This window comes from Sorex araneus, chromosome 4, assembly GCF_027595985.1.
Source record: "Sorex araneus isolate mSorAra2 chromosome 4, mSorAra2.pri, whole genome shotgun sequence".
NCBI lineage: Eukaryota > Metazoa > Chordata > Mammalia > Eulipotyphla > Soricidae > Sorex > Sorex araneus.
Genome location: NC_073305.1, coordinates 176682933 through 176704388, shown reverse-complemented (window position 1 = coordinate 176704388; position 21456 = coordinate 176682933). Strand labels below are relative to the sequence as shown.

Sequence of the window (21456 nt, the reverse complement as noted above, 5' to 3'; positions counted from 1 at the left end):
GGGCCTGGGAGAGAGCACAGGGGAAGGGCTCCATCCACAGCGCCGCAGGCCTCCTGAGCATCCACATGTGTGGGCCCCGAGCCCAAGAGTGTGCGGGTCCCAAGCAGGACTAGCATTGAACAGTGCGGGCAGTGGACAACCGTCCACCCAGGAATGGCCCGGGCCTCCTGAGCACCACCTGAGACGCTCAAAAGAAATGAAAAAAAGACAATTGGTAGGAGGAAGGGAAAAATAAAAAGACTAACTTAAAATGGAGAAGTTTTTGGAGCAGTTTTCGTGGTTGATTCATAACAACCAATACAAAATAAATATTTTTGGTTCTGCTATGGGGCAGGGATTGGGGTTTGGGATGAAAACATGCAAAATATGGTGGTGGGAAGGTGTCATGGTGGTGACATGAAGGTGTCATGGTAGTTTGAGCCAGTGTGTGATTTTTTTTAAGTTTTTATTTTATTAAATCACCGTGAAGGGGCTGGAGCGATAGCACAGCGGGTAGGGCATTTGCCTTGCATGCGGCTGACCCGGGTTCGATTCCCAGCATCCCATATGGTCCCCTGAGCACCGCCAGGGGTAATTCCTGAGTGCAGAGCCAGGAGTGATCCCTGTGCATCGCCAAGTGTGACCAAAAAAATTAAAATAAAAAAAATTACTGTAAAAAAAATACAAAGCTTTCAGGTTTAAGTCTCAGTCATATAATGATTGAACCCCCATCCCTTCACCAGTGCACATGTCCCACCACCAGACACCCCAAAATATCACCCTCCCACCCAGTCCCCACCTAAGTGGCTGATGATCTTCACTTCATTCTCTCTATACTTTGAATACATTCAATATTTTAATAGAGAACTCACTATTATTGTTTGGAATTTCCCCTAACAATCAGGCCTGCTGAAAAGGCATCATTTAATAATTTCTTTTCATTGCTGAGAATGAAGACACTATAAATTCACACGGCCACGACAGCGGCCTTGCAGTTTTGGATTTCTGATAGTTTAGCTCAATTCACAGTCCCAATGCATTTCTGTAAGAAGCTGCTCTGGGTGCCAAAATGGGTTAGAAGACCTCTGGAATCAAAGTCTTTGAAGCATAGGGTCCGTTTCGCGCTCAGCAGCTCTGGATCTTATCTGGGCCGAGGGCGTGCTGGTAATGCCCGCTTCCCATGATTGCCTATGAGCCACAAAACTGCAAAAACCGTACCTCTAGGTTAGGAGTCTTAGAAGGTGGCTCTCGCCACGTGGATATTGCTGCCGCCGCCATTTTCCATGCAAAAAAACAGGATGGAGAGGAAAAACCCATCCCCAGGCAGTGCGGAGTTGCAGCCCAGCTCACAGTCCCAATGCATTGCTGTAAGAAGCCGCTCTCGGTGCCAAAAAGGATTAGAAGACCTCTGGAATCAAAGTCTTTAGGAGCAGAGGGTCCCCCAGTGTGTGATTTTTGAGGACAGGAAACATGCTTATTTCTCTTGATAGTGCTTGTTAGTTCAGGCCAGATTCATGTCATGTCATGTCATGTCATGTTAGTCTAGTCAGACCAAATATACATCTTCTCAAAGCAGGGAGAGAAGTTCAAGGGAATATTTATTTATTTATTTATTTTTAAAAAATTATTTATTTTTAATTAGTGAATCAACGTGAGGGTACAGTTACAGTTTTATACATTTTTGTGCTCGTGTTTTCCCCATACAAAGTTCAAGAACCCATCCCTTCACCAGTGCCCACTCCCTACCACCAGTAAACCCAGCATCTCTCCCACCCTCCCCAGTCCCGTCTCCCCCCACCCCACACTGCCACTATGGCAGGGTATTCCCTTTTTTTTTTTTTTTTTTTTTTTTTTTTTTTTTTTTTTGCTTTTTGGGTCACACCCGGCGATGCACAGGGGTTACTCCTGGCTCTGCACTCAGGAATTACCCCCGGCCGTGCTCAGGGGACCATATGGGATGCTGGGATTTGAACCTGGGTCGGCCGCGTGCAAGGCAAACGCCCTACCCGCTGTGCTATCTCTCCAGCCCCGGGTATTCCCTTTTGATCTCTCTCTCTGATTAGGTGTTGTGGTTTGCAATAAAGGTGTTGAGTGGCCATTGTGTTCAATCTCTAGTCTATATTCGGCATGCATCACCCTTCCCCCGCATGACCTCCGACCACATTTTACTTGGTGCTCCCTTCTCTGAGTTGCCCAGAATGAGAGACCAGCCTCCAAGCCATGGGGACAACCTCCTGGTACTTATTTCTACTAATTCAAGGGAATATTTAAATAATAAGCCATTCCATACTGAAAACTTCAATCAGCTGTTCATATTGCATTTGTCTCAGGCCAGTTTACATGACCCTGTTTTTGTCCCTTCCTCTGTTCCAGTCACTTTTTCTCAGTCTCTCATTTTGATTATATGTGCTCTTTTTTTCTTCACAAAATTCTGGTGCTTTATAGTTTTGCTAATATTTTTCATCTATCCTCAAGATTCAGGTTTTCCCTAATTAGTTCTAATTCTGTGAGTATAATTCACTGTTTACAGGTTGTATAGATAAAGGTCTTTGTCAATATAAAGTGGAAGCCATTAAGGTGAAAAGGACCATGGCATTAAATACACAGAATGAAAGGAAATGTGGAAATAAGATTCTGAGATTGGACAACGGTGGTACACAAAGTAGAAATGACGTTTTACAGGTCCAGAGAGATAGTCATAGAGGTTCGGGGGCTTTTCTTGCAAATGGCCAGCCCAGGTTCAGTCCTCGGCACCCCGTATGGGTCCCTGAACCCTGTCAGGAGTGATCCCTGAGCCTTGGTATCAGTCAGCCTTGAGTATAGCCAGGTATGGTCAAAAACAAACAAAAAACCCTTTTCTCATTCGTTTTTAATATTTACATTTTATAATTTAATGCATCTTAGAGTTGGCAACATGCCAATTTAATTGAGAATGTTTTTATTCTGTATAATGCATACTGATGTGATTTTGAGAGTGTATTTTGAGATAGTATTTGAGATAGGATGAATTATAATGATTAAGAAGCTTGTGATATTTAGGAGTAAATCATGTTATAAAAATAAATAGAGGAAAAGTTAAAAAGTTTCGTTTAGACTTAGGAGAACTCTTGTGGGGTGCTAGAGAGAGTGTCCAAAAGTTAAGGCTCTTTCCTTGTATGTGAATAACCCCAGTTTGATCCCTTGCATTGCATATGCAGGTCCCTGAGCCAAGAATAGACCCTGAGTACCGCTGTGTCCCCCAAACAAAAAACCAAACACACTAAGACGCACTCTGTGCTGAGGGATCATTCTTGGCAGTGCTTGGTGGACCGGGTGCAGGGCTGGGGACCAAGCTGGGGAACAAAACTGGGGTGAGCTGTGTGTGCAAGGCACGTGCCTTATGCCTTATACCTTGCTTTGTTCAAGATGGCTTTTATAGGGTTTCTCTAACCTGCCCCCAAAGTTCCTTGCTAAGGAGGTTACCAGGGAGGTTGGAAGTGGTGATGGGCTTCTTTGGGCTGAATCACTAAAGTTAATCAGATTAAGGGAGAAGTCTGAGGGAATTTGAGGAATTTCCTTCATGGGGAGGGGTCCAATCTCCTCAGGTCCACTGTTCAAGGTCTCATCCGGTCTTGTCTCCTTCTCAGAGACTTCGCTAATCTAAGTTTCATCACCAAGGGCCTTTCCCTATCTACCTGCCTACATCACTATAACGGTACTGAATTTTTACTTAGATTTTTGCATCCTTTATATAAACTGCACAGAACTAGTAAATGGATCAAACAATTAAGGGATTGTCCAATTTAAGACAGCATCTTCAGAAATCTTTTTTAAAAATAACACATCTATTCCTTTAACTGTGTCAATATTCTTATTAAATTCTGACAATCTGTCAAATTCACAAACAATAAATTTCAGTTTTAAAGCTGAAATTTATTTTAAATACTTTTTACTAGTGCAGTGAGAGTGTTCAACGGGCTGGAGTCGTTGCAAGCAGGAGGCCAGGCTAGATCTACCCCAGGACTGCATAGGAGCATCCCTGAGCACCACCAGGAGTGACCCCTGAGCACAACCTACAAGAGTATTCCCTGGACAATACCAGCTATGGCCCCCAAATCAAACCAAAGCAAACATTTCAAACAGTGTTTGGAAAAACCAAACCAAAACAAAAATACAGCCCCCCAAAAGAAGGCTAATCTGGCTAATCCCCATTCTCTTCTGGTATTCCATTTTAATCTTCTCTCCCCCCCCCAAGTAAAAACAGTGTATTTCAGTTTCTTATCTGCTTTTTCTCATTGTTCAGATGGGCATCTTAATTTTCTTTTAATATAAAATATATCTTTTAATAATATATATATATATTTCTTTTTGGTCACTCCCAGCGATGCACAGGAATTACTCCTGGCGGTGCTCAGGGGACCATATGGGATGCTGGGAACTGAACCCGGATTGGCCGCGCACAAGGCAAACACCCTACCCGCTGTGCTATTGCTCCAGCCCCTTAATTTTTAATATTTTTAAATGATCTTTTTAGCGATAGTTAAGACAGCTTATATGAAGATAAAGCAAATGCCCTGCGTACGCTGTTTTTCGAAGTGAGGTCATTTTTCTAGCCCTATTTTTAGCAGTCCATGCAAAGCAAACACCACAACTGGTAAACAGCTCCAGAAAACCGGGAGCTTAAATTTAAAGTAGTTCAAGAAAAGACGTCATTACACACCGTCTCTGCGAAGCCCTTTGTTCCCACTGAAAACCATGCTGCAGTCCGGGAATCGAGGGGCGTCCTGGCTGTCAGTGGTGGCGTGGGACCGAGGGACCCAGCTGTCTGCAGCGCAGTGGGTGCTGCTCTGGCGGCCGCGGCGGGGCTCGCACGAAGGCAGCAGACCCGGCGCACACAGCAAGGGCGCTGGCCACTGATTGCTCGCCCGCTCGCTGCCGACCACCCCGCCACCACTGCTCCCTGCTTACTTGGCAGCCCAGCGTGTTGTCCTTGTGCCTCGGACCAGCTCAGCTCTGTTTCAGCGACGTGAAAGGAAATCAGGGCAGAATGATAATGACAAAGTCCCCGCGCACGGGCCAGCATCACATGTGTCTCCCGATGCCTCTGCAGGACGAGGAAAGTTCCTCCAGTAAACATGTATTTCACTCGTTTTCATCTGAGACTGAGGAGAAAGACAGGGGGAGAGCTTGAAGAATTCAATTTATTTCTTTGCATTTCAAATAGATCATGTTTGACGACCTTCTGAAGCACAACAATCTATGACTCTTAGAGCATCAGCTTCCATCTGCCTAGATTAGTTTTTGACAAATTAGCTGCCAACAAACCTTAAATTCCTAGAAAACCACAATCACTTAAAATAGGACAGGAGCTAAAGTAGCACACCCCTGTCTAATTTCATGTAGTACCTTGGAAGGGACTGGAGCAGTAGCACAGCGGGTAGGGCGTTTGCCTTGCAAGGGCTGACCCCAGTTAGATTCCTCAGTCCCTCTTGGAGATCCCAGCAAGCTAACTCCCGTTAGATTCCTCTGTCCCTCTTGGAGATCCAGGCAAGCTATGGAGAGTATCCCGGCCACAGGGCAGAGCCTGGCAAGCTACCCGTGGTGTATTCCATATGCCAAAAGCAGTAACAACAAGTCTCACAATGGAGCCATTACTGGTGCCTGCTTGAGCAAATTGATGAACAACAGGACGACAGTGCTGCAGTGCTACCTTGAAAGGGCAAGGAAGACTCAAGTTACAGATTGATTAGAAAAAGATTCAAAAAGGAAAGATAGCCAGCTAGTTAGCTCTGCCCAAAAATGAAAGATTTAATTAGATACTGGCTTTAAAACCTTTCTTATTATATTACATAATGACAACTTCATTTATTTCCTTTTTCATAAAATTATTTGAAGCTACAAAGACATTTGTGATTTTGTTTTTAGGTATTAAGGGCTGAATTTAGCATCCCACTCTACACTCTCCTACAAGCCTGAAAAGAAAAGCCCCTCCCCAATTTAAGAGAGTTGATTTGGGGGCGTCAACTTAAATAGAAACAGATATACAAAGAATCAGAAAATGTCCTCATGTAAGAAAGGATGAATACCACACAACTAGGTTAGTATTTTTTCAAGCCTTTAAAACCAATGGGGCCCTTTTTGTATGCTTCTGCTGAAACATGTAAATTGTTGCACTTAATACAGCTTTTGTTTTAAAATACAGCTATTTTAAAAAGCAGCTTGTAGGAAGAGGCTGAGGCTAGGGTCGAAGCAATGGAACAGGGTTGAATATCCTTACACTGTCACTGTCACTGTATCACTGTCATCCCGTGGCTCATCGATATGCTCAAGCGGGCACAAATAACGTCTCCATTGTGAGACTTGTTGTTACTGTTTTAGGCATACTGAATACGAGTACACCACGGGTAGCTTGCCAGGCTCTGCCATGCGGGCGCAATACTCTCCGTAGCTTGGTAGCTTGCCAGGATCTCTGAGAGGGACAGAGGAATCGAACACTGGTCGGCTGCATGCAAGGCAAATGCCCTACATGCTGTGCTATTGCTCCAGCCCATTCTTATACACACCCTCAAATAAACGATGATCTCACCTTTGATAGAGGAGCAAGAACTGTTAAGTGGAGCATGGAAAGCCCCTTTAACAAATGGTGCTGGCAAAACTGTAAAAAACAGCTATAGAGGGTAAAAGAGGGGGGCTCAGACCTCTACCTAACACCATGCCCAAAAGTCAGATCAAAATGGATTAAAGACCTCAACATTTGGGGCTGGAGCGATAGTACAGCGGGTAGGGCGTTTGCCTTGCACGCGGCCAACCGGGGTTCCAATCCCAGCAACCCATATGGTCCCCTGAGCACCGCCAGGAGTAATTCCTGAGTGCAGAGCCAGGATAACCCCTGTGCATCGCTGGGTGTGACCCAAAAAGCAAACTAAATAAATAAATAAATATTAAAACAAAAAAAGACCTCAACATTAGACCAGACTCCATAAGGTACATTGAAGAAAAGGTCGGCAAAACCCTCCACAATATGAAAGCTCAAGGCATCCTCAAAGATAAAACGCCACTGACCAAGCAAGTGCAACAGACACAAACGGGACTCAGGAGCAGGGTGCTGCTCTGCCAGGCGGCCGCTCTGGGCTCTGAGGGCGGCGGGTTCCCCAAAAGCTCTCCCGGCGCCTAGGCCAGCTTGGAGGCAGCCTGCAGGCTCCCACAGCCCCAGCAGGGTGCTACCGCAATGACCCGCCAGGATTTCAAGCGCTGGATGTGGGCTGGTTCAGGGCATTTCCCCAGCAATGTGCAAAAATCCTTTGGGCACTCGATCATTGTGTGACTGAAACGCCAGCACGGACTTATACGTCTGAAACTTTTATTTCAGGGGGATTATTTAATAAAAATAAAATCCTTTGGCCGATTGTCTTCGCCTCCTCCTCCCCCACGGCGGAGTCCAGGGTGCTCCTCCCTCGGCTGCTGTCTGGCAGGCGCAAAGGCTTGGGGTGGGGTGGGGGGGGGGCGGGGAAACGCTCACAGTGACCCGGGTCCCCAGCTCGGCAGGGTCGCTTACGCGCAGGTAGCGCAGCCAACCCCGATGGCCCGGCTGGGATCTGAGCTCCTGCTCTGGCTCCTGGTCCCCCTGCTCCAGCGGGCAGCGCCGGTCCCTGACGGTGAGTCGGGGCAGGAGCGGGGCTGCTGGACACCTGGGAGGGGGCGGGGGTGTCGGGAATTCCGGGCCGGGCGCCCGCGCCCCTGCTTCGTTCCCGACCGGCTGGGGTGGGGGGGATATTGGGGGTGCGGAGGCTGGGTGTTGGGTGGGGGTTCTCTCCATGGGGGCTGCAAAGAAACTAGAGAAACACGTGGAGAAGGGACCGGGAAGGGGGAGGGGTAGGAGGGGCGCGCTGGGCGCCCCCAACCCCGTGGGTTCCGGGACCCGGAGCGCCTATCTTGGGGGTAATGTGCCGACGCGGTGCGGGGGTGCGGGTGGGGCCTCAGCGCGCACCTGCGGGTCCGACTTCTGTACAGCTCCCATTGCCCTGGCGAAGGGTGGTCGCGCCCCGGTACAAAGGCCCTGGGGAGCCGAGCAGAAGGCGGGGCCAGCAGGAGGGAGCGCCAGAAGGACCCCCTGGACAGACCTGGCAGAAGCTGTTCTCCCGGGTGCGGGCAGAGGCGGCACCCACACCCCCCACCCCCCAGCGCGTCATGAACTTCCCCCCCTCCTCCTCCCGGGCTAGGAGCTCCGGGCTGTAATAGGCACCTAAGGCAGGAAGTCTTAGGCAGGAAATGAGGAGAATCACTTTAACTTCAGTTGACTAAAAAATAAGGGAAACATGAGCACGAAAAATGTATAAATCTGTAACTGTACCCTCACGGTGATTCACTAATTAAAAAAATTCTTTTCATGAACAGCTTACAATTTTCTTTTATATATATATTTTATAGTTTTTAACTAATTTATTTTTTATTTTATTTTTTAATTTATTTATTTTTAATTAGTGAATCAAAGTGAGGGTACAGTTACAGATTTATACATTTTTGTGCTCATGTTTCCCCCATACAAAGTTCGAGAACCCATCCCTTCACCAGTGCCCATTCTCCACCACCAGTAAACCCAGCATCCCTCCCACCCTCCCCAGTCCTGTCTCCCCCCACCCCAAACTGCCACTAGAGCAGGGTATTCCCTTTCATTCTCTCTCTCTGATTAGGTGTTGTGGTTTGCAATAAAGGTGTTGAGTGGCCACTGTGTTCAGTCTCTAGTCTATATTCAGCTCGCATCACCCTTCCCCCGCATGGTCTCCAAAGGCATTATACTTGGTGATCCCTTCTCTGAGTTGCCCTCTCCCCAGAATGTGAGGCCAGTCTCCAAACCATGGAGTCAAACTCCTGGTACTTATTTCTACTATTCTTCTATTCTTGGGTGTTAGTCTCCCACTCTGTTATTCTATATTCCACAGATGAGTGCAATCTTTCTATGTCTGTCTCTCCCTTTCTGACTCATTTCACTTAGCATGATACTTTCCATGCCGATCCATTTATATGCAAAATTCATGACCTCCTTTTTTCTAACAGCTGCATAGTATTCCATTGTATAGATGTACCAAAGTTTCTTCAACCAGTCATCTGTGCTAGGGCACTCAGGTTTTTTCCAGATTCTGGCTATTGTGAACAGTGCTGCGATGAACATATAAGTGCAGATGTCATTTCGACTATACTTTTTTGATTCTCTGGGATATATTCCCAGCAGTGGTATTGCTGGGTCAAATGGGAGCTCAATATCTAATTTTTTGAGAATCGTCCATATTGTTTTCCAAAAGGGCTGAACCAGTCGGCATTCCCACCAGCAGTGTAGAAGGGTCCCTTTCTCCCCACATCCTCTCCAACAGCGGTTGCTTTTGTTCTTTTGGATGTGTGCTAATCTCTGTGGTGTGAGGTGGTATCTCATGGTTGTTTTGATCTGCATCTCTCTGATGATTAGTGATGCAGAGCACTTTTTCATGTGCCTTTTGGCCATTCGTATCTCTTTCTTGGAAAAGTTTCTGTTCATTTCTTCGCCCCATTTTTTGATGGGGTTGGATGTTTTCTTCTTGTAGAGTTCAACCAGTGCTTTATATACCATTGATATCAACCCCTTATCTGATGGGTATTGTGTAAATATCCTTTCCCTTTCTGTACATAGTCTTTGTATTTTGGTCACTGTATCTTTTGCGGTGCAGAAGCTTTTTAGTTTAATGTAGTCCCATTTGTTGATCTCTGTTTCTACTATATTGTTTAGTTCCGTGTCATCTTTGAAGATACCTTTATCTTCAATATCGTGGAGGGTTTTGCCGACCTTGTCTTCAATGTACCTTATGGTTTGTGGTCTGATGTTGAGGTCTTTAATCCATTTTGATCTGACTTTTGTGCATGGTGTCTGGTCGAGATCTAAGCCCATTCTTTTACATGTGGTTGTCCAGTTGTGCCAGCACCATTTGTTAAAGAGGCTTTCCTTGCTCCACTTCACATCTCTTGCTCCCTTATCAAAGATTAGATGATCGTACATTTGAGGTTGTGTGTAGGGATATTCCACCTTGTTCCATTGGTCTTCAGCTCTGCCTTTGTTCCAGTACCATGCTGTTTTAATTGTTACCGCTTTGTACTAGAGTTTAAGGTTGGGGAGGGTGATGCCTCCCATCATCTTTTTTTTTTTTTTTTTTTTTTTGCTTTTTGGGTCATACCTGGCGATGCACAGGGGTTACTCCTGGCTCTGTACTCAGGAATCACCCCTGGCGGTGCTCAGGGGACCATATGGGATGCTGGGAATCGAACCCGGGTCGGCTGCATGCAAGGCAAACGCCCTACCCGCTGTGCTATTGCTCCAGTCCCCTCCCATCATCTTTTTCCCAAGAATTGTTTTAGCTATCCGTGGGCGTTTATTATTCCATATAAATTTCAGGATTTCTTGATCCATTTCTTTGAAGAATGCCATGGGTATCCTTATAGGGATCGCGTTAAATCTGTATAATGTTTTTGGGAGTATTGCCATTTTGACAATGTTTATTCTCCCTATCCATGAGCAGGGGATATGTTTCCATTTCCTCATGTCCTCTTTTATTTCATGGAGTAGGGTTTTATAATTTTCTTTGTAGAGGTCCTTTACTTCTTTAGTTAAGTTGATTCCAAGGTATTTGATTTTCTGGGGCACGATCTGAACGGGAATGCTTTTTTCATGTCCCTTTCCTCTGTCTCATTGTTTGCATATAGGAAGGCCATGGATTTTTGTGTATTGATTGTATAGCCTGCGACTTTACTGTACAGGTCTGTTGTTTCTAAGAGTTTCTTACTAGAGCTTTTATGCTTCTCTAGTTATAGTATCATATCGTCTGCGAATAGTGAGAGCTTGATTTCTTCCTTTCCAATATGAATCCCCTTAATATCTTTTTCTTGCCTGACGGCTATTGCTAATACTTCCAGTACTATATTAAAGAGAAGTGGTGAGAGTGGGCATCCTTGTCTTGTCCCCAATCTTAGAGGAAAGGTCTTTAGTTTTTCTACATTGATGATAATGCTTGCCATAGGTTCGTGGTAGATGGCTTTGACTATCTTGAGAAAAGTTCCTCCAAAACCCATTTTGGTGAGAGTTTTTATCATGAATGGGTGTTGGATCTTGTCAAATGCTTTCTCTGCATCTATTGATATGATCATATGGATTTTATCTTTACTTTTGTTGATATGATGGATTATGTTGATTGATTTCCGAATGTTAAAACATCCTTGCATCCCCGGGATGAATCCCACTTGGTCATGGTGTATGATCTTTTTGATGAGTTGTTGGATTCTATTTGCAAGTATTTTGTTGAGGATCTTTGCATCGGTGTTCATCAAGGATATTGGTCTATAGTTTTCTTTGTTAGTGGTGTCTTTGTTTGCTTTTGGTATTAGGGAGATATGTGCCTCGTAGAAAGTGTTCGGAAGGGTTCCTGTCTTTTCAATTTCCTGGAAAAGCTTGAGGAGAACTGGCAACAAGTCTTCTTTAAATGTTTGGAAGAATTCGCCAGTGAATCTGTCTGGACCTGGGCTTTTGTTTTGGGGGAGACTTTTGATTATGGTTTCGATATCCTTGATATTTATGGGCCTATTCAGGTATTTCACGTCTTCTTGGTTCAGTCTTGGGAGATTGTAGGAGTCAAGAAATTCGTCCATTTCTTTTAGGTTCTCTTGTTTCGTGGCATACAGACTTTCAAAGTAGTCTCTGATGATCCTTTGAATCTCCTTGGTTTCTGTTGTGATGTCCCCCTTTTCATTTCTGATTCGGTTTATTAGGGGTTTCTCTCTTTCTTTCTTTGTGAGTCTTGCTAGCGGTTTATCAATCTTATTTATTTTCTCAAAGAACCAGCTCTTTGTTTCATTGATCTTTCGGATTGTTTTTCGGGTTTCCATATCATTAATTTCTGCTCTAAGTTTTATTATTTCTTTCCTTCGATCTGGTTTGGGTTCCTTTTGCTGGTCCTCTTCTAAGATCTTGAGCTGAGAAGTCAAGCAATCTGTATAGACCCTTTCTTCTTTTCTGAGGAAGGCTTGCAGAGCTATAGATTTTCTCCTAACACAGCTTTAGCTGCGTCCCATAGGTTCTGGTAGCTTGTGTCTTCATTCTCATTGGTTTTGAGGTATCTCTTGATTTCTTCCTTAATTTCCTTCATGACCCATTCGTTGTTCAATAGTGAGTTGTTTAATTTCCAAGTGTTTGATTTGGTTCTTCGCGTCTGTGCGTGATTAACTCGATCTTCAGTGCATCATGGTCTGAAAAGATAGTTGATACAATTTCTATCTTCCCGATACTATTAAGGTATAATTTGTGGCCCAGAACGTGGTCTATTTTGGAAAACGTTCTGTGTGCGCTGGAAAAGAATGTGTATTTTTTCTTTTTGTGGTGTATAGCCCTGCATAGGTCTATCAGCCCTGTCTCCTCCATTTCTTCCTTCAGAGCCATCGTTTCCTTGCTGAGTGTTGTTCTTATCGATCTATCCAGAGGTGATACGGCAGTGTTGAAGTCTCCAACTACTATCGTGGTGCTAGTTATGTCCTCCTTAAATTCTGTTAGGAGTTCTTTTAAGTATTTAGCTGGTCGTTCATTAGGTGCGTATACGTTTAAGAGTGTGATTTCTTCAATAGACTTATACAGTAAAGTTGCAGGCTACAAAATCAATACCCAAAAATCCATGGCCTTCATATATGCAAACAATGAGGCAGAGGAAAGGGACATGAAAAAAGCAATCCCATTCACAATCGTGCCCCAGAAAATCAAGTACCTCGGAATCAGCTTAACCAAGGAAGTAAAAGACCTTTATAAAGAAAACTACATAACGCTACTCCATGAAATCAAAGAGGACATGAGGAAATGGAAACATATACCCTGCTCGTGGATAGGGAGAACCAATGTTGTCAAAATGGCTATACTCCCTAAAGCATTATACAGATTCAATGCGATCCCTATAAATATACCCATGACACTCTTCAAAGAAATGGATCAAGCAATCCTAAAATTCATATGGAATAACAAACGTCCAAGGATAGCTAAAACAATTCTTGGGAAAAAGATGATGGGAGGCATCACCATCCCCAACCTCAAACTTTACTACAAAGCAGTAACAATTAAAACAGCATGGTACTGGAACAAAGGCAGAGCCGTAGACCAATGGAACAGGGTGGAATATCCCTACACACAACCCCAAATGTATGACCATCTAATCTTTGATAAGGGAGCAAGAGATGTGAAGTGGAGCAAGGAAAGCCTCTTTAACAAATGGTGCTGGCACAACTGGACAACCACATGCAAAAAAATGGGTTTAGACCTTGACCTGACACCATGCACAAAAGTCAGATCAAAATGGATTAAAGACCTCAACATTAGACCACAAACCATAAGGTACATTGAAGACAAGGTCGGCGAAACCCTCCACGATATTGAAGATAAAGGTATCTTCAAAGGTGGCACGGAACTAAGCAATCTAGTAAAAACAGAGATCAACAAATGGGACTACATTAAACTAAAAAGCTTCTGCACCGCAAGAGATACATTGACCAGAATCCAAAGACTATCCACAGAATGGGAAAGGATATTTACACAATACCCATCAGATAAGGGGTTGATATCAATGGTATATAAAGCACTGGTTGAACTCTACAAGAAGAAAACATCCAACCCCATCAAAAAATGGGGCGAAGAAATGAACAGAAACTTTACCAAGGAAGAAATACGAATGGCCAAAAGGCACATGAAAAAGTGCTCTGCATCACTAATCATCAGAGAGATGCAGATCAAAACAACCATGAGATACCACCTCACACCACAGAGACTAGCACACATCCAAAAGAACAAAAGCAACCGCTGTTGGAGAGGATGTGGGGAGAAAGGGACCCTTCTTCACTGCTGGTGGGAATGCCGACTGGTTCAGCCCTTCTGGAAAACAATTTGGACGATTCTCAAAAAATTAGATATTGAATTCCCATTTGACCCAGCAATACCACTGCTGGGAATATATCCCAGAGAGGCAAAAAAGTACAATCGAAACAACATCTGCACATGTATGTTTATCGCAGCACTGTTTACAATAGCCAGAATCTGGAAAAAACCCGAATGCCCCAGAACGGATGACTGGTTGAGGAAACTTTGGTACATCTATACAATGGAATACTATGCAGCTGTTAGAAAAAAGGAGGTCAAGAATTTTGTAGTTAAGTGGATGGGCATGAAAAGTTTCATGCTGAGTGAAATGAGTCAGGAAGAGAGAGACAGACATAGAAAGATTGCACTCATCTATGGTATATAGAATAACAGAGTGGGAGACTATCACCCAAGAACTGTAGAAATAAGTACCAGGAGGTTGACTCCATGGCTTCGAGGCTGGCCTCACGTTCCGGGGAAAGGTCAACTCAGAGAAGCTATCACCAACTACATTGTAGTCGAAGGCCATGTGGGGGAAGGGAGTTGCGGGCTGAATGAGGGCTAGAGACTGAGCACAGCGGCCACTGAACACCTTTATTGCAAACCACAACAGCTAATTAGAGAGAGAGAACAGAAGGGAATGCCTTGCCACAGTGGCAGGGTGGGGTGGGGGGGAGATGGGATTGGGGAGGGTGGGAGGGACGCTGGGTTTACGGGTGGTGGAGAATGGGCACTGGTGAAGGGATGGGTTCCCGAACTCTGTATGAGGGAAGTATAAGCACAAAAGTGTATAAATCTGTAACTGTACCCTCACGGTGATTCTCTAATTAAAAATAAATAAAATTAAAAAAAAAAAAGAGTGTGATTTCTTCCTGTTGTACATACCCCTTGATGAATAGAAAATGCCCTTCGCTGTCCCTTCTTATCTTTTTCAGCCTGAAATCTATGCTATCGGATACTAGTATGGCCACCCCCGCTTTTTTTTTTTTTCGAGTGAGCTGTTTGCTTGCAGGATTGTTTTCCATCCTTTGATTCTGAGCCTGTGTTTGTTCTGACTATTCAGATGTGTTTCTTGTAGGCAGCAGAAAGTTGGGTTTAGTTTCCGAATCCATTTTGCCACTTTGTGCCTCTTGATTGGTGCATTTAGACCGTTAACATTAAGAGAGATTATTATTATGGGATTTTGTGTCATTTTTCTGCAGGGTTTGTTGTTCTTGTAGGTTTTTTCCTTGTCTTATAGTAGCCCTCTGAGTCCTTCTTTTAAATTTGGTCTTGAGTCTATGAAGTTCCTGAGCTGTTGCTTGTCTGTGAAATAGTGTATGGTTCCTTCAAGTTTAACTGAGAGTTTAGCCGGGTAGAGTATTCTTGGTGAGGCATTCATTTCATTAAGTTTTTTCACTATATCCCACCATTGTCTTCAGGCTTGAAGGGTTTCTTCTGATAGGTCTGCTGTGAATCTAAGGGGTGCTCCTTTGTATATGATCTCCTTCTTTGATCTTGCTGCTTGCAGTATTGTGTCTCTATCCACGGCATCCATCATTCTGACTATGATATGCCTTGGGGATTTTCTATTTGGGTCCCTTTTAGCTGGCACCCTTCAGACTCCTTGTATCTGGATGTCCGCATTCTCTAGCTCCGGGAATTTTTTAGCAATGATGTCTTTAATGGTGTTTTTTTCATTGGGATTGGTTCCGTTTGGTTCCGGCACTCCCATGATTCTTATGTTGTTTCTCCTGTGGTCATCCCCTAGAACTCTAATTCACTCTAGAGCCATTTTGAGGTCTTTTGCCATTATTTGTTGTTGCCTATATGCTTTGTGCAGCTCATCTTCAAGCTCACTGATTCTGTCTTCGGCTGTAGTCATTCTACTATTGAGGGCTCCTACAGAGTTTTTTATTTCATCTACTGATTCTTTTAGTTGTGTGACTTCTGTTCGTAGCTTTGAGATTTCTGCTTTCATTTCTTCCTGGATTATCTTGGTGGAGCGTTCCAATGCTGCATCCATACCCTCCCTTAATTTATTGGAAGTTCGTTCCATAGTTTCTTTGAGTTCATGAACCATCCTCACAATTTCCTCTCTGAATTCTTTATTCGAGAGGAGGTTGTATTTCTGGGAAGCCGCTGCTGAGGTTAATGAGATATTTTCTTGGATCTCTCCTGGTGGTGGGGATTTTCGCTGTTTCTTCATGTTGTTACGGGCTTTACTATCCGGTGGTCTCCTTAGCTTGGGAAGGGTCTCAACTGAGGATGTGGAGCTATGCTCTTTTTACAAAGAACTTTTGTGTGCAAGTTGATGTGTTCACTGACAGTTTTTGTCAAATTAGGTTAGGCTAGGTTAGTTGACTATTAACATATAGTGACTTAGATGACGAGGGAATTCTTCAGAGTAGTGGGTTCTATCAGTCGATACATGAGAGATAAATTGGATACCTTAGTTGACTTTCCTATAAGTGACCTGGATATATCAGAATTCCTAATTAATCCAAACGCGGGTCCTTGCCGCTATAATCTAATCGCCGTTTCCAACCACTATGGAGGGATGGGAGGAGGACATTATACTGCTTTTGCAAAAAATAAAGATGATGGGAAATGGTACTACTTTGATGACAGTAGTGTCTCGACAGCATCTGAAGATCAGATTGTGTCCAAAGCTGCGTACGTGCTCTTCTACCAGAGGCAAGACACTTTCAGTGGAACTGGCTTTTTCCCTCTTGACCGAGAAACTAAAGGTGCTTCAGCTGCCACGGGCATCCCGTTAGAAAGTGACGAAGATAGCAATGATAATGAAAATGACATAGAAAACGAAAACTGTATGCACACTAACTAACGAGAGTCCCAGAAGCCATAAAGGAGAGACTTTCCTGCTGGTGGTGTCTATGGAGATAATGGAGTCACCCACCACATTAAACATGAGTCTGAGATGGGAAGTTTCAGATAACCGAATGTAAATCCTTTATCAGATTTTAACTTGTGCAGTACTTGAAGTGAAACACAATGAAAACTTTAACAGAAATTGTCTCTTAATACATTTACAATCTTGTATTTACAAGCTAAATATATATAGGAAATCACAAATAAATCCCTTTTAAGTTTGTTGCTGTTTTGATGAATTATGTTTTCTTTAATTTTTTGGATGTGAGTTAACTGATGACAAATGTTAAATTTGTGGATGTTGGTCATTTATTTTGCTCTAATATACTGCAAGAAAATTATGGCTGAACTTAGTTTTTGGATAATCTAGATCATGTGCATTAGGCTGCTACATATACTATTATGATATTTAGCTGCGGTATCAATGTGGCATAAATACTGCAGTAGTATCCTTGGAAAACCAAATTTTCAAGTCTATCCCTGGCAATCAATGTAGACCTATTTTTTAAAAATGAATCATGTTACATGGAAGTCTTGAAAAAGTTATTTCCTTTCATAGTATTAAAACTAGAATATTATGTTCATCTAACTGCTATTGTAGAAAACAGGTTCTAGATTTCACCCTTCATCTAAAGTCATTTTTCAGTTATATGTAAGGGTTGTTTTTTTTATGTTGATGTTCTTTTTGTTGCATTTAGAATCTGTTACTCCGCCATTTAAATTTTCTTTTACTTACATTAAAATTCATTTATTTTAATTTGGTGTTGGTCCAAATTCAAAATTTTTGCTGTCTGTTTTTCTCTACCCCATTTTTTTGTAATTTGGCAACTTCTAACCTATGAATTATTGTAACATAAGGAAAGATTTAATTGTACTCTGTATCAGTAGTAATGATTACATCATGCTTTGAGGTTTTTTTCATATACTGGCCTTTGAATAATTAATGGACAATTGGCTTTAAAGGTAGGTCTGTTAACTCTCTTTGTGTGTTCCTGATGGAATTCACCATAGCCTTACAGCTTTTCTCAGAAGGTGACTTGTTAGAAGAGAAGTGGCATCTGCGTGTTCCAGAATCTGAACCTGGACAGTATATAAAGCATAAAAACCTGGAATTTGATTTTAGTTCACCACGTTCAAGGATCCAGGATGCCAAAAATATGTGTGAACATTTGAAACATTTTTCATTTGCTGCTTTTTTCCCTTTGATCTAGTTAAAAGAATGTATTGTCAATTGGCATACAGTACTGCCTCTAATACAAAATATAAATACTGGGACACATTTCACATATTGACTACCTGAGAAATTGTTTTGTGTCCCACTGTTATTAAAGCAAAAAGTATAATGTTCTTCACTTGAACTAATCAAATACAATAGATTATAAATTGTGTATTGTAAACAAAAGTTCACTCTGTGAGTGCACATTTTGGTAAATATTTATTTATCTTAGCATTTAAAAGTTTAAAAAATATGCATTTGACCAGGATAAATGAGGTATGTTGATCATGGCTTTGCTTGATACCTTGATATTAAAGCTGGTTTTTCATCCTGGTAGTTTAAAAGCTGCTTTGAGTTTTTTTTTCCTTTCTTTCTTTTCTCTCTCTTTTTTTTTCTCTTTTTTTTTAAATGTAAACTAACCTCCTGCATGACAGAGGTTAAAATTTTGTCTGCACTTGAGTTCACTTGAGTTTACATTTGAAATGTGCATGTTTATTTATACAGATTTCAATAAAGCTATTCAAGGCCTTAAAAAAGCCCAGGCGCTGCCAGCGAGTGATGCAATTACCAAAAGAATTTTCCTTGGACTTCATATAGAAATGCAAAACCGCGCGGCTGCGATAGCAGCCGCGCGACCTAATATCTCTTGATGTCAGCAACGTGTAAATGTTCCTTTTTGGCAGGGCTTAACGTGGGGGGAAACTCCAAACAATAGTACTAAGTTTTTTGTTAAAGGGTAAAAGATTGTAGCGATAGAATTTTAGGCAGAATTTTCCCTGGACTTTATATAGAAACCCAAAACCGCGCGGCCGCGGCAGCCTAATGTCATCTAATCATCAGCAATATGAAATGGTTCCTTTGTAATGGGTTGGACTTTGGGGGGACCATAATAGGGTTAAAGTTTGTAGCGACGTGTAATTTCTGGCTGTACTTTCCCTGGACTTTATACAGAAATTCAAAGCCGCGAGGCTGCTGCCATGGCCGCGCAACCTATTGTCATTTAATCATCACCAATATGAAATGGTTCCCTTTTAACGGGTCGGACTTTGGTGGGAAATCCTAACAAGAATAGTAAGTCTTTTGCTGAAATATTGAAGGCCACCAAAGTGGTAGCCATCTCTATAGACTGAACTAAGCCATATCCCCATGCCGGCTGAGAAGAAATATCCTTCTTTCTCGGGAAGAAACGCGGCATGGCGTTAACCATAGTATGATGTCCATTAAGCTGACACGGACCTGGTGGCGTGGGAATGGGATACAAGGGAATAAATTATTATGTACTTGGAACAGCGGGACGCTGGTGGAATCTTGAGCCTGGGCCAATACCAGCATATTACTTTTGGTTCCAGAAACTGCTTGCAGACATTCTACCAGACTATCAACTAAGCCAGAGCCCCACGCCGGCTGATGACGAGAAATAACCATCTCTTTTGGTTTGTTTTCCCTTTGTCAGGCAGCGTGGTGATTACTAAACAGGCGTGATCTCAGTGGCGCGGGACGAAGGGGGAAAAAAATAGAAAAGTTATGTAACAAACAGCGGGACTTAATATCTCTACATTCTCAGCAATGGAGAGCCATCAAATGCTTCCTTGACAGTGGGACTGTCTTCTCTTTTTTGGGGGGAAACCCTAGCAACAATAGTGAATTATGTATTGAAACATGGACTGTAACCAAGATAAAGCGTAAACGAAGTGAAACTTATCACTTACAAGGGCGGGGACTGGGGGGGCGGGAGGGGGCGGGAGGTTTAATGGGGTGGTTGGTGATGGAATATGGGCACGGGAAAAGGGAAGGGTGTTTGAGTACTGTATAACTGACATAATCCTGAGAACTTTGTAACCCTCCACATGGTGATTCAATAAAATTTAAATTAAAAAAAAAAATAAAGAACTGCAGCCACTCTGAAAATAGGCCACGCCCACTTTGAGGCCACGCCCCCTATGGTGAGGACACGCCCCTAACCAGCAGAGTGAGGGGCTGCCAAAAGGTGCCAGGCAGGGGTGGAGGCGGTGGGGCAAGCCCCAAACTGCAGGCAGGGAGCGGGGAGGGGCCCATTGGGTTATATTTTAAAGAAAGATTTCCACTTTCAGCTTCACATTACCTTATTAACAAAAAAAAAGAAACTTCCCTGTAGAAATTGTTCTTTAAACAACAAAACAATTAATTGTTGCCATTTCTGAAGTGGCAGAGACATAGAGCAAAAGAGTAAAAAAGAAGAAAAAGAAAATGCCCACAAAGGAGACAAATTGTGGCAAAAGTATGCAGTAAATATTTGAATAGTATCCTTTCACAAATGAAAAGGCCCTGTATGAAAATTTGCTGGAAAATATTACAGAACTGAACCCTGTGCATTTATACTTGAGTCCCATTATGAACTGTAGGATGACATTGGTTTGTTGTTTCTCCCAGGCTGTAGGGAGTTTAGGTTCATTTGTTACACCCATCACAGTGCCTCAGGCACTCCCATTTATCTGTGTTTATCTTTAACCTCTTGTCTATGCTCTCTTCCTCAAATACTTAATCACGCTTTTCCCCCCAAGCAGTACCTGTGACTTGTGAAGTCAAATTCCTCAGAAATCTCTGATTTTGTATTTGTGAGTGAAATATTGCTTTTCTCCTTCTCTTATGTCCTCTTGCATAGTTTAGTTCAGAGCACTGTCCTTTTTGTATAGACACAGGAAGCCAGTTAATGCTATGCTTCTCTAACTTGGGAGTTAATTGACTCTGAATATTTTCACTCCTGGGCATCTGTTTTTGGACTTAAGCCTCAGTTGTCCTTAGTTCCTAGCACCTCCCAAAGCAGAGTCCCTGTGAGGGACTGGATGGACCCAGGGCAAGCTGTGAGCTACCCTGGTATCAAAATGGGTCAGGCCAAGTGCCATAATAACTTATAAGTATGGTCATGGACAAATACTGTCATGATATAAAGAGTAACAACAACTGGATTAGGAACTTGCTAGGGTTAGGAAAGACTAATCTGGCCTGAGAACTGTAGTCTGAATAGATAGATATCCCCAGGAGAGCCACCCTACAAGCTTAATGCAGCTCTTACTCTGTCCATACAAAATGACTAATATTGTTAAAAAGTAGGATAAAGATGAATGTTTAAATGGTTGTTGGTCTAAGGAAAGGAGAAACACACCCCTAGGTGGTATTTTGCCCTTGAGCAGATCTCCTGGCTGCAGGAGATCTTTGTCTTAGAAACACTTCCCTCTGAAGGGAGGGCTTTTTATGTTGATGGTGCTACTGGACCTAGGTGTAGTTGCTACCCCCAGTGCTTGGAGGGTGGAGGTGAGACCAGGGCTTTAAGAGGAGCTTGGAGAAATTAGCATGGGGGACAGGAGGAGATGGGAATGAGGGGCAGTGTGAGGCAGGAATGGGGAGCTTAGTGAGTTAGTGAGACTGGAACAGGAGCATGGGGAGAATGGAATAAATGGCAACTGATCACCAGCCAGCCTTGTGAACCTGTCTCTTCCTTCCTACATGCTTTGGAGTGGCTGCAGGC

General features: G+C 43.1%; 1 protein-coding gene across 1 annotated transcript in view; it reads left to right on the top strand.

The window, feature by feature from the left end:
- Positions 1–7537: 7537 nt before the first annotated feature.
- The window catches only part of LOC129404380 (UL16-binding protein 3-like), a 37573-nt gene continuing 23654 nt past the window's right edge, over positions 7538–21456 (top strand). The window contains exon 1 of the mRNA XM_055136745.1: positions 7538–7613. Coding sequence (XP_054992720.1) covers positions 7538–7613 — 76 coding nt within the window. The remainder of the gene's footprint in view (positions 7614–21456) is intronic.